The 13879-nt window shown below is 38.8% G+C and overlaps 1 protein-coding gene across 1 annotated transcript; it reads right to left on the bottom strand.

Moving 5' to 3' along the window:
• Positions 1 to 580: 580 nt before the first annotated feature.
• On the bottom strand, positions 581 to 9094 carry LOC145816728 (uncharacterized). The gene is made up of 7 exons (XM_082912674.1): positions 8812 to 9094; positions 6879 to 8572; positions 5750 to 6835; positions 5352 to 5461; positions 5110 to 5260; positions 1067 to 1261; positions 581 to 682 (listed from the first exon to the last, which is right to left on the bottom strand). The coding sequence occupies exons 1-7, from the start codon at positions 9092 to 9094 to the stop codon at positions 581 to 583; spliced, it is 3621 nt and encodes a 1206-aa protein (XP_082768800.1).
• Positions 9095 to 13879: the final 4785 nt, after the last annotated feature.

Here is a 13879-nt window from a genome sequence, read left to right as displayed (position 1 = left end):
CCCCAGGTACCCATGATCCTACTGGCTCAATCGATGAACTGATTCTTTCTACTTTCAAAGCTAGCTTCGAAGTTGTCTGTGGAGAATCTTGCTTGGTTTTGCCTCTTTGTCTCGGGCCTAACTTAGGCCTTCTGTGAGGGTGGTTGCTGTCTATCTTGTGTGTGGCTGGTCTGGGAGGCCATTCTCTGTCTCTGGTCCCATGCCTTTCTCTGTCTTTGGTCCCCTGCTTTAAGCCTGCTTCCAGTCTCCTTGCCAGATGGTTGCCCTCCATTCTGTAATAGTTGGGTGGTCTGACCTCATGTAGAGGCCTCTTGCCCTTAGAATACATTTTGGTGGCTGTTGGTTCAACCAAGAATGGTTGCTGTCTAAGACCGGCTGGATATGGCCTTTTGTTATAAGCACTGGTTGGTTTAGGACGCCTTTGCACATCCTTGTAATATTGCTTCCCATTAATTGGAAGCCCTTTCAACCACTTGTAGCTCAACCTGCACCTGGGACACATTCTTTGCATGACTGCTGCCTCCAAAGAATCGTCATTCAGTGCTTCTTCATCAGAGTCTTCCCTTTGGTTTGCAGAGCCCTATCCAACAGTTGGTGAGCTTCTGGCATCTTTCTTGACAGTATTTTTGTTGGCAACATGCATTTGCACATTGACTTCTTCTAATTCTTTCAAGGATAAATTCTAGAAGTTTGACACAATAACATTGGTTGCAACTTCTCTGATTTCTGGGAACGGATTAGTGTCAATCCCCATAGTCTTTTCTGCTTTAGTCGGGAATTTTAAACTTCCTTTCCAAATTTGTTCTTGGACCCTGTCTCGAAAAACAATGCAGTTTTTAGTTGAGTGTGACCAAGAATTATGCCATTTACAATATATTTTTCCTTTAAGTTCCTTTGGAGATGGAATCTTGACTCCTTTTGGTAACTTTAGGAAATTCGCAGTAAGCAAATGATCAAAAATGTCATCTGCTTTTGTTAAATCGAAAGAATATTTTCTATGAAGGTCTTTCTTTTTGAACTGCTGATCAATTCTGGTGTCTTTATGAATCAATGCTTCACAAATCACAGGCTCCTTTCCTATGATTTCTGCTGCATCAATCTTATAGTTAGGATCTTTATAATATGTCTTATATGATACATTACTTCGATCTTGCTCTTCTTCGAGTAATGACTCATACCTGGACACCTTATAGGTCAATTCTACCAAGTCTCGAAACTCAGTTGAATCGAACTTCTTTCGCAGCCTAAATTCTAAGCCATTCTAAGCCAATCTTACAAATTTAGGCTCTGGCAAAATGACTTTACATTTATTTCGTGCCCTTTTGAATCTGGCAATAAACTGAGCAGCCTTCTCATCAGGACTCTGACTCAATCTTGCCAGGTCTGCCATAGAAACTTCTGGCTCCGTTTGGAAGAATTGGGCGCGGAACGCCTCTTCCATTTGTTGCCAAGTCTGAATAGAGCCAGGGGTTAGATTAATGTACCATATACAGGCTACCCCAGTTAAAGAATTTGGGAACAGTCTTAACTTCATGTAGTCATTATTGGTAAATTTACCACATTGAGCAACAAACCTAGCAATATGTTCTACCGTTGATTGGTTTTCATTTCCATAAAAAAGACCAAAATCTGGTATTCTGAACCCTCTTGGGTATTCATGTAATCTATCTATCCATTCTGGATATGGTTTCCTATATACAGGAGTTTGAACCCCCCGAGACATTGGTCCATATATCTCTCTAACAATATCAGCAATTTGGTCCCTAGGGACCATATTTTGTGCTTGTTGAACCACTATTGGAGGAGCAAATACAGGATTTGGTGGGCAACCTTGTGCTTGAGGTCCTCTTGGTCCGTAGGGAGGTATATTTGGGACTGGTTGGTTGCTGTTGAGGGTATGGGTGACCCCTCCGAGCCTGTCCTGCGAAAGGTCCTGCAAAAGGTGTTGGAACAGGTGTTGTTTCTCTTCAAAGTGCAGGAAATCCTTCCAACCCCCCGAGTGTAAATTCGAATAGAGGATTAGTGAACCCCCTTGTGTTAGGTATGGCTTCGAACATGGGATTTGGGAACATTCTTATGCCATTCTCTTGTGTTGGCTCAGATCCACCAATTTGTATGGCTTCACTGTTAAGAAATGAGGCATTTTGATTAATCACAGGCCTCGAAAGAGGCTCATACCAAGACTGAGGTACTGGTCTTTCTGAACTTTGACCATTAGTATGTCCATTGCTTTGCATAGGCTGTTTATCTCTAGCCAATCTTTGCTGAGAGACATTTTCCTCTACATGCCTTGTGTTAGTTGGTTGATGAGTATTCATTCGATCCATAAAGGATACTGCCCACCTTTCCATTGTGTTCATTAACTGTTGTCCCATAGCATCTATCAAGCCTCCTCATAGATTTATTGGCTGAGTAGATGGGACAGTGGATGGTCCAATTCCATGGCCTCGTCCAATATTTTGAACATGTCGTATTTGTTCTGAAGTGCTGGTTTGTTCGACCATGGGTTCTAATAAGGCAAGTACTTCCACAGGATGTGTTATCACATTATTCGCTAGATTAGGTATCTCTACCTCTTCTTCTGCACCTTCTTCCAGGCGCTCAATTTCTCCTTGTCTCCTACGTCTAGCCATTTCAATTAGTCCCACTGGGCGTGCCAAAAATATATGTTGGCTTTTTGGCTTTCGAAGGTTATTTTTGTAATTTTGAGTGTGCCAGCAAGGATCAATCAGTTCTTACAAAAGATTAATTGCCAACAAATTATCAGACGATTGGGTTTAGTTCTTTCAATCTCAATGAAGAGGACTTTTATTGGTGGCTTGATTTAGGAGAATTAAGCAGATAACAATCAAAATGAAGAATAATTGTAGCATTTCATTAAGTAAAATGAAAGACTTACAATGATCCGATTCAGCCTCGTAGAGGTTTGCAGTAACAAACTACTTTGAAACTACTCCTATGAACGAAGTATAGTACATGAATTTGAAGTACAGAAATGTAAAGAACAAGAAATGTTAATACTGGAAGGAAAAATAAAGAAGATAAAACTGGTATTTGGATCTTAGTTCGTCCATCATTCTGAGGCCTTCTCTGCTATTTATACTGTCTTGTGGTAACCGTCGAAATAAGCTTCTAACCGTCGAATCATCCTTTCATGATTGCTGATCATGCTTCCTCACAGTTAGCTCCACTACGCCATATCTGCAGTTGGGCTTCCCTCTTAATTTTGAATTCAAATATAGGAATAACCGTTAAAGCCACGTCATCTCGCAACTCTTTGCTAATCTAGTGCTATGCAGATCCACCATAACCAATAGTAACTGCCACGTGTGTAATTACAATTGAAGATTTGAATTGTCTTCTCGTATTGTCCTCATTCTGCCACGTGTTGAACTGTGATTGGCACGTACAAAATATATAGCCAATAGTATTATAGCATTACTCGTATATATATTTATTTATAATAAGAATGCAAATATATAGAAATAGTAATAACAACTTAAACTAATAGTTGTTATGATTTCTGATTTCATTTTTTATTTTTTATTTATTTGCAAAAGATGAAAAATTTCAAAAATCATTTTTAATGATTTCTAAAATTTATGTTATGTGAGATTTTATTTGTTAATATTTTAATTGTGTCAACTAAAATAGTCAATTCTCATAAAATTAAAAACTCATAATTTAATTTATTACAAATTTATGAAAAAAAACCCAGGTCTATTTCATTTGATTTTTTAAAATTGATGTTTAGATGACTTTTTGTTTATTTTGTAGTTCCCTTTTTTCTTGTTAATTAGGCCCAAGGCACAGGCGGCTTGCATAGGTTTTTTAATTTTTTTTTATGGTGTTTGCTTTAATTGAAGTAAAATATTGTAGAATGATTATTTGACAGAGGTTAAAGAAGGATAATTTCATTCCAATTTAACAGCCTTCAGTTTCATTTCAATTAATTAAAAATTATTTGAAATTATTATTATTTAAAAAATCTCATTTTTAGAAGTAAATGGAGAGAAAGATTAAATAAATTGAAAGGTTTATTTATAGGGTTGGTTGAGCATATCATCTATTAAAAAAGTCAAATTAATTGGATATGTTTTGAATTGTTCATTTCATGTTATTTTAAAAAAATAAGAAGTCTTTTTATCTAACTGTTAGCGAAAACATGGAGACATTATCCTTTTTATAAAATTAAAAAAAAAATGATCGAAAAGTTTATTTGCACACTATATGAACTTTCAGTACACGCCACAGTTGTTGTTTAGATAAAAATTTTAGAATGAATGTCAAATGTTTGGATTTAAAATTATGAACATTTGACTTTTGTTCGAATATTTATATCCGAATACTATTTATGTCTAATTTTGATGTATTTAAAAAGTAAAAAAAATTGAATAAAATATTTTAAAAAATCAATAAAGACAAACGAATATTCATTTAAAAGTAATTTTTTAAAATGGAAACCAAACAAAGTCTGGTTTTAATTATTAATAGTTATAAATTTTGTGACTAATTTGTAATTGTTTTGTTAAAAAAAATATTATTTGAAAATTTGATTATTCATATTTTAAGAGATAAATGAAATAAGCTAATGTGTTTATTGTTATTAGGTAAATCTGTTTTTTTGTAGAGGACCTGCGTTTGATTTGAGTAATAAAACAAGTTCTGAAGTTTGACTTAGTTTTTTTTTTTTGATCGGCAAAAGAAAAATCTTTATTGATGAACATACAAAGAGCAATATTACATCAATAAAGAGGAGCTTGGTGCTAAAAAAGCACCAAGCGCCAGTTGGTGAGGAACCAACAAGAGAGAACAAGAAAGGAAGCAAGTAACAGATAGACTAAACTAAAGGAGCAAAGAGCCAACTGCTATACACAGCTGGTATGAGGCAATCCTATGCACCAAAGCAGCAAACCAAAATCCAAAACAACACAGATCTGCAGCCTTCCATCTGCATCTTACTCAGTCCAACCCAAACCAGATTCAACACAGCAGGTCAAACAGATCAGAATGCACCACCCTTACAGATCAGAATCTGTTCTATCCAGCCGTCCAGAAGCAAGCAAACCAGTAGCACCGGCACAGCAGAGTTAAAATCTTGTTACATACCAGCAGGGCATCCAGCAGACCAAATAGAAGTAAACCAGTAGACCAATGCAGACCAGTAGACCAAATAGCAAGCAAACCAGTAGACCAATGCAGCCCACTACCCAAAGCCAGCACAGGGCACACCAGCAGCCTAACTCCTGTTTTTTGGGCACTACAGCAATCCAGAAGTATACCCAGCAGATCAGTAGACCAATGCAGGCCAGAAGTAGACCAATGCAGCCCAAAGCCATCACAGATCACACCAGCAGCATGACTCCTGTTTTTGGGCACTACAACCATCCAGAAGTATACCCAGCAGACCAAATAGAACAAGCCAATTCCTCTGCCCAAGCCATCCGACCTTAATGCATACCTAAACATAATTCAGAACAACCACTATATCAGCAAGACAAAATACACACCCCACTCCAGCCCACTTCAACCACACAAATCAGAACCAAACTCCCACCTACTAACTGCAGGTTGAGGATTATTTAATTTCTTTCTACTGATCTGAACCTTACTGGCCTCAACCTATTACTGCTTTGACCTCAACCTACTACTGCTTTGAACCTTACTGCCATCTGATCTGGTAGAGGTTGGACACTAAATCATGGACTGAATACTCCACCTTCAAGTGCCATTTGGACCACAAAGCTACCTGCACCTTCACTTGTTCGCAAAGAGCTTGTATATTAGGAATGGCATCCTTAAATAAGCATTGGTTTCTCAACCTCCAAACTGACCATAATACTACAGAGGGAACAATCTTCCAAACTTTGAGTACCCAGGACTTGAGATTATGTCTGCCCCCATTCCACCACTGCACCAGGCCTTGTATAGAACCTGGAATTGCCCATGACTGATCCCACCACTCAACCATGTGAGACCAGCACTTCCATACGAAAGGACACATCAGAAGCACATGTTCAACAGTTTCCACTTCCGCTTGGCAAAAAACACACAAGTTGCTGGCACCCAAATGAGCAGCCCCTATTCTTTGAAGGAATGATGAAGTTTTAACTCTGCCACGCCAAGCCAACCAACAAAAAAATTGCATCTTTGGAGGGGCCAAACTCTCCCAAACTCCTGCTGGGACTACTAGATTATTCCCACTAGCTGCAGCCCTCCATCTCCATACAGAGGCAACAGTGAACTGACCCGACTTCTCTGCTAACCATGAACATGAGTCCTCAACCCCATCTCTAAGCCTAGGAGTGAATAACAGCATACCTACCAGCCTCTGCAGCTCCTCTTCCTCCCAAGCTAGTAGGGGCCTTCTGAATTGAAGCTGCCACCTACCTGAGGCACCACTCTTTGCACACATCTGCTGTAGGGTATCCTCCTTCTCTATGGATAAACTAAACAGCCTAGAAAATTCAGCCTTCAGCCCTCTGCCCTCTAACCATGGATCATACCAAAACTTTATCCTCCTCCCATTGCCAACAACTATTTGAACCTGTTCTCCAAAAAATTCTCCCAATTGCTGATTAACCGACGAAAGTTGGGAAATATCTTTCCAAACCCGTGAGATCCCTGCTGGATGATTCAATGCAGGAGACCATCCCCCACCACTTTTACCATACCTAGAGCAAATTACGTCTTTCCACAGAGCTGTATCCTCACTTCCATACCTCCACCACCACTTTAGTAACAAGCATTCGTTGACCACACCTAAGTCCCTTATGCCCAAGCCACCTAGGATCCCAAGTGCTCTTCCTTCTAGGATTTGCTCCGAGAGGCAAGCCTAAAAAATTAATTGGCAATTTATTAGGTAGGCAGTTGAGCACCTTTGCGAACTCCTTGGTCTGATCTTCAGTAAAACCCACCCCACAAACCACACTTTTGTGGAAATTAATCCTTAATCCAGAAATCACCTCAAAACACCTCAAAACTCTTTTAATATTAATGACATCTTCCATGCCTCCTTCACAAAAAATGATGGTGTCGTCAGCAAATTGAAGATGAGAGATGCCCATCGGATTAGACCCTACTGATGTTCCCCTAAATAAGCCCTTCTCAATAGCCCTACCCAACAAAAGATTAAGGGCTTCAGCCGCTATAATGAACAAAAAGGGAGATAGAGGGTCACCTTGCCTTAATCCCTTCTGTGGTTGAAACTCCACCGATGGTGAACCATTAACTAATACAGACACCATGGTTGTTGTAACACAAGTTTTCATCCACCTAATCCACCTCGCCCCAAAACCAAAATTCCCCAACATAGATAACAAAAAATCCCAACTTAACGAATCATAAGCTTTTTCGAAATCCAACTTCAAGATAATTCCCTTCCTCCTACCTCTGTGCCACCCATCTACAACTTCATTGGCGATCAACACTCCATCCAATATATGTCTACCACTAACAAACGCTGACTGCACCTCACTAATCACCATTGGGAGAACCAGCTTTATTCTTTTAGACAACACCTTGGCCAAAATCTTGTATATGGAACTGACCAAGCTAATAGGTCTATAATCACCTAACCCTGAAGGACTATCCCTTTTAGGGATAAGAACCATGAAGGAGCTATTAATCCCATATGATAGCTTGGCATTAGTGTGAAATTCATGGAACAGTTGAACAATCTCACTTTTCATAATGGACCAACATTTTTTAATGCAAGCCAGATTAAAACCATCAGGACCGGGGGCCTTGTTCCCATCACAATCTTGAATAGCTACCCAAATCTCAGCTTCCGTGAATTCTGCCTCCAATTTAGCTGCTGCCTCTGAGTTAATAACATTAAAAGGGCCCGCAAGCTTTGGCCTCGCAGCCCAACTCTCCTTAAACTGCTTGCTAAAGTGCCTCACCACAGCCTGTTTAATCTGAGCAGGTTCCTCCAAGCACTCCCCTTCCACGCACACTGAGTCCAACAAGTTCTTTCTTTGTCTACTGCTAGCCATTATGTGGAAAAACCTAGTGTTCTTATCTCCATTTTGGGCCCAGAGCACCCTGGACTTTTGATGCCACAACCTTGCCTTATCTCTGCATAATTTCCATACCAGACTTCTAACTTCTCTTCTACTACTAATACCTGCATCATCCAGAGACCCAGACTCTGCCTGCAAATCCCACTCATGTAACTCCTCCTCAGCAGACTTTAATAGAGAGTCAATATTTCCAAACACCTCCTTATTCCATATCCTTAGATGGGATCTTAAATCCCTTAGTTTCCTCATGAGTCTAAACCCAGCCCAACCTGACACCTGATTATTTTCCCAAATCTGTTTGACTGCAGGCATAAATGAAGGGTGAGCTAACCATGGATTTAAGAACTTGAATGGTTTGGGTCCCCAATCCCTTTCATCTTCCTTCAATAGAATAGGGCAATGATCTGATACTGATCTAGGTAAACCCCATTGCTTAAAGGAGAATATTTCTAACCACCTAGAATCCAGTAGAAATCTATCAATCCTACTCCATCTCTCCCCTTCCACTGCATTGCACCATGTGAACTGCCTACCTATCATAGGTAAATCTGATAGATCCAATTTGTTAATAAACTCATTAAAATCCTTCATCCCCCTCTCCCGCCTGGAGCACCCTCTCCTCTCACTAATGAATCTGATTTCATTGAAATCCCCCCCCCCACACACCAAGGGTTTGGATAGTGGGGAAAAACATCAATCAAGACCTCCCAAAACTTTCTCCTAGCTACACCTTCATTTGGGGCATAAACATTGACTATGGTACACATAAAAGAAGGGCTAGATATACCTGATAAGAGAACGAAATTCTTACTGCAACAGCAGTCAGTAAGCTTAAAAACCTCTGGCCTCCAGATGCTCAAAAGACCACCGGCATAACCTTCCGAATCCACTCCCATAAACTCCATCTCTTCATAAGGCCATAAAGACTTCACAAAACTAGCATCCACCGAACTTCTCTTAGATTCTTGCAATAATAAAACATCCACATTCCGCTCCCTCACCAGCTGCTTTATTCTCCCCCTTTTTTCTAATCTACTCAGCCCTCTAACATTCCAAGATAAAATATGCATGGATAAACTGAATTATCACCCTTTTTTTCCCCAGAATACATTCTGCTATCTTCTATTTGCCTCACCGGCAAGTCTTTCCACATCATTTTCCTCAAGCTCCACTATTTTGTTCACAACGTCTTGCTCTCTGCCCTGGTACTGCAGCCCCAGAATTGCTCCCACCTTCAAAGTTGACTTTGCCTCTTCAATTAAATTCCTTCTACTACACCCCGATTGATTTTGGGATGATGACAAAGAGGAAGCTACAGCTGCAGCCGTGGCTCTGAAAATGGCACCTCTTTGGAACCCAAAACTGCCTAGTGCTCTCCTTTGTTTGTTGACAAAGCCTTTTTTACGATTGTTGAATGTTGCCTTCTCTGCAACCTCCTGGACTTTACTGCTTTCAACACCAGATCTATCTAAATTATTCTGTATGGACTGAAACACATTGGGCTTAAACCTGGGCTGGGCCACACACTCTTCCACTGTCAGCCTCTCCCTGTTGTCTAAACCACTGGGCAAAGGCCCAACATGCAATCCCTCAAGCACTACTTCAAGATTAATTTTTGATGTGCCTTCCTCAAGCCCACCCCTCTCTGTACAAGGCCCAGAAGAGCCAAGAACCCCGTTTGAAATTTGAAAGTTTTTCATCATAACCTGTTGTGAGTTGACAACTTGAAACAGACCTTCCTCATTGGAACATGCACCTACGTTAGCATGCCCCTTGCCTCCCTGTAGCACACCTTCTGCTTCTGCATGTTGACCTTCATCATCCTTATTCACCATATCTGGTCCCTCTATTTCTGTCTCCAGCACCCTGCTCTCCTCCGCGAACCTTCCCCCCATTACCTCCTCCCTTGGTACAGGAACTTTCTGGACACACCTCCTACAGTCTCCATTTCCGGATAGTTGGTCCACCTCCTCATTAACTGGGGATGGAGGGAAACCAGTAACATTACCCCGACTAGAACTTAAATTCGGACATAAACAGCGAGGTAGTTCCTCGCAGACCCTTACTGGATACAGGGTTCCTTTACATTCCAAATGAACCACCGTATTAATCATCTTCATACACCTCGTTACTACTCGGACTCGGCCTTGCTGAAAAGATTGAGGGTTATTAACATCCTCCTCAAGTTGGATCATCGTCCCCCAATGATTAGCTATGCTGCGAAAGGTAGTGACACTCCAAAGATTAATTGGAATGCCGAAACAACACAACCAAACGCACCTCTCCTGCTCCACGTAGTGCCCTTCCCCCCATTCTTTAACTGAATCACACCACTCCTGTCCCCACACACTCAGCTTGACCTTCCCTTCCTTCATTTGTTGTTCTGAGCTAAAGGTTAACACTACTAATCTGCCTCCACACTCCCTTGCAATCACATCCTTCATCCCCCTTTTATACAACTCTGCTCTGAACTCCTTGAAAGCGAAAAAATTGCGCAATGTCACCACTAAGCTTTCATAACCCCACCCATTACCTTCCTCAAATGTCTTGATCACCACCTCCTCCCTTTCACTAGCTCCACCATTAACCAATACTTCGGCATATGATTTCTTTCCTCCCTGAAATTGAATCTGCTGCCCTTGCAGTTGATTTTGTATCCTCTGCCCGCCTTCTTTCATACCTATCCTCCTCCGCTCCCTCGGATCAAAACTTTGGGTCTTTTGAAACTCTGCTTTTTTCACCTGCAAAGCCCTATTATCACACCACAAACCATCTGTCTTCTGTATTGCTACCTCTGCAGCCACCTCGCAATCATATCTCACAAAGCCAAATCTAGATCTTGTTGCTTGTCTCCTTTTCCTTGGGATGAACACATCTTTAACGATTCCAAACTTACTGAAAAGGTTGAACAATCCTTTGGGATCCATTGACTCTGGGATATGATCCACGAAAATGGTGATTAACCCTTGCTCCGATCGATATCCTCGCTGCCAAATCGTGCTCTTTCTCCTTCGTAGTACTGGGTTCCATCCACCTTCTCTCTCTTCCATATTGATCAGTTATATGAGTTTTTTAATTGTATAATTGTCAAAAACTCCAACTTCACTGGTACAAAACATAAAACATGATATTCAAAAAAACTTTGACTTAGTTATATTAGACATTCTTAAAGTTTGAGGTAATGTTATACTTACACTTATTTTCATAAATAATTTGCTACACATAAAAGTGAAACCAAACGAACAAACACCTAGGGCTGTTATCCGAAGATGCATCGAACTACTTGGAAAATATGTTTCCAAAATATACATGGCAATAGTTTAATGTTGTATTCTTGTGTTAGTTTTTTGTTTTCATTTTATGATTTACTTTCCCAAAAAAAAAGGCAATAGTTTAATGACATTTAACAAAAGATCTATTTCAAAGTTTGACACAGTTGAACCCTTTGGATTTGATCAATTGGAAAGTGTTTTGGAAAACCTTAATCTCATCACTAAAGATTGCCACTTGTATGTTTGTTCCCTGTAATACATTACTGAAAATATTACATGGTGGATAGAAATTGAGAAAGCATAGGTGATATGGAAAACCATACTCATCATAAACCCGCCAAAATGTAAACATTGACATGCTTTCATTACATCTGAAGTGATTAAATTTTCTTTGTCAACAGAACAAAAACACAAAAGAATTGTTGCACGCGGTATGATGCCCATTATAAGGGATGAAAATATTTTTGATTGCATTTGACTGTTTTGTTTGGTAAACGTTGTCACCAGTAAATGAAAATAATCAGAATTTAAAATTAAAGAATTTAGGAGAAGCAAAAAGCAAGTTCAAAAATTCATTGGTTATAAATAGAATTTAGAAAACAAAAAATTCATTAACTAAGTTTCTTTTAAACTTGTCTTTATATTTAATAAAAGAAGGTAGAAAAGTGTCAATACTAATATGCACAACCAAAATGACAATTGTAAATATGTGAATACCATATCATGTGGTACATTATATATACAAAAGTTCAAACTGTATGTTTCATTTTTCCCAACATCATGCAGAACCAAAATAAATATTCTGGCTGATTGATCTTTTGCGTCTACTAATGAAAACATTGAAGAAAACTCAGAACAGCAAAAGATCAGCTGATCAAACTCCATTATGTCACTTTGTTCAATAAAAAAAGAAAAAGGTCCATCATGTTACCCATTCAAAGCATGAAATAGGAATAGTTACAGGTTAGTCTTGTCAATCAAATTGGGAAAATTTCTAAGTAGCATTCTGCTTGAATGATGCAAAGAATGCAAGATGAAATGAAGAGCAGTAGTTTGCACCCAAAAAATAAGAAAAGAAAAAAGAAGGTAAATGACTGGAATCCTCACTATCATATGTCACGAAGCAATTATGCCGAAGCAGATAGCCATATGAATATGTTAAATGGAATGCTAACCAAAATTCGAAAGAGAAGTATCAAAGAAGATCTTGCAATGCTTTATTTAATGTGGGTCTCATATGCAAAATATCAACTATGTTGTGGGCATGATCCTAGTAGGCAAAATTCATATGTTTGACTTGTTTACCTTGCTTCTTCCTAGGATAAACTTTTTGCCTTATCTTATTTTTTTGTCATTTCTCAAACTTCGTTTACTTCCCATGTATTTTATCCTAACCTATAAATCAAAACATAATTCTTAAAACAATTTTTTAATTATTTTTCCCCCTCAAATCCAGATGTTTTCAATTATCTAAGATGCTACCACATGTACTTATTTCTCATAAAAGAAATCAAAAACACATTCTATTAACATGGTTCTGATTTTGCAATGGAAAACTACTAATCACTCGATAGATTTATGAATATATGCCAATAATGAATAAAGTACTTGACATTATTGAATTGTAGTAGTTGTAGAATTTATCAAGAAACTATTGCATCAGCACATTGAGTTGATAGAATTATTTAATGCAATCAAAACTCACAAAGAACCATACAAATAATCAAGACGTCACTTAAAAATATGCTCACGACCTTCACAAATAATCTTACTTGGCTTAGTCATTGTGATTTGGGTCTTTTGTCCTCCTTTTCTCTAAAAAGCAATAAAGCAAAACTCATTCACGTAAGTGATTTCTTGGATTATATATGAGAAGATTCACAAGAGTTATGTTATCAATCTCAAGGCCCCTACTGAAAATGCAAATAAGGTATGTGGATGTTCATCATAAACATGCAGCTGTGTTACAGATGTCTCAAAAAATTCAGCTCCATTCAATTATTACTTGCAAACTTGCTATTTTAAAGTAAAATGAAGGAGCAAATTACTTTACTATGGACAATATTACAATTAAGCATTGTGATCACATATATATGCATAGCTATGTCAGGTAACTTTATTGAATGGAATGGATACATAGTTATGCTAGGTATTGTGGTTAAGAGAGCACAACTCACAGGTTTTTTTCTTCCCAGATGCCTTAATGGCCATTGCATGTTCTTCAGTAGCCTTTTTGAAAGACCAAGAAAATATACTATTTAGTCAAAGTACAGTAAGCAAATGATTAATGCAGCAGTCATGTTTAATTCTAATGATTATTTGTATGCAATATACTTACTATATAGTTTTCTTAGAGAATCAAATGGATTGCGCTGAAGATAATAGTTCCTGATAGACAACATTTTCTGAACAATTAGTAACGAGATTATTAGAATTTGGTGATTCAACTAAAACGTTTAGCTGCGCTGGTTGCTCAAGATAACGCAACACATAATTGGCCATGGGAGAAAACTAGTTGCGGCAGATATGTACCCACAACGTCTAAAGTTTGACCTTGGGCTTTGTTAATAGTCACTGCAAAAC

Source organism: Camellia sinensis, chromosome 2, assembly GCF_055761805.1.
Source record: "Camellia sinensis isolate YWXY chromosome 2, ASM5576180v1, whole genome shotgun sequence".
In the NCBI taxonomy this organism is placed as follows: domain Eukaryota; kingdom Viridiplantae; phylum Streptophyta; class Magnoliopsida; order Ericales; family Theaceae; genus Camellia; species Camellia sinensis.
The sequence above is the reverse complement of the archived record's forward strand: the minus strand, read 5'-3'. Positions and strand labels throughout refer to the sequence as shown.

What these genes read in the sequence shown, in the direction of transcription:
- LOC145816728 (XM_082912674.1), bottom strand. Translation starts at nt 9,094, where the DNA reads ATGCATATTTTATCTTGGAATGTTAGAGGGCTGAGTAGATTAGAAAAA. An exon ending in GTCTGCTGGATGCCCTGCTG is followed by an intron (nt 1,262 to 5,109) that starts GTATGTAACAAG and finishes AGATTGGCTTAG; the next exon opens with AATGGCTTAGAATTTAGGCT. An exon ending in AAATCATAGGAAAGGAGCCT is followed by an intron (nt 683 to 1,066) that starts GTGATTTGTGAA and finishes TCAAACTTCTAG; the next exon opens with AATTTATCCTTGAAAGAATT.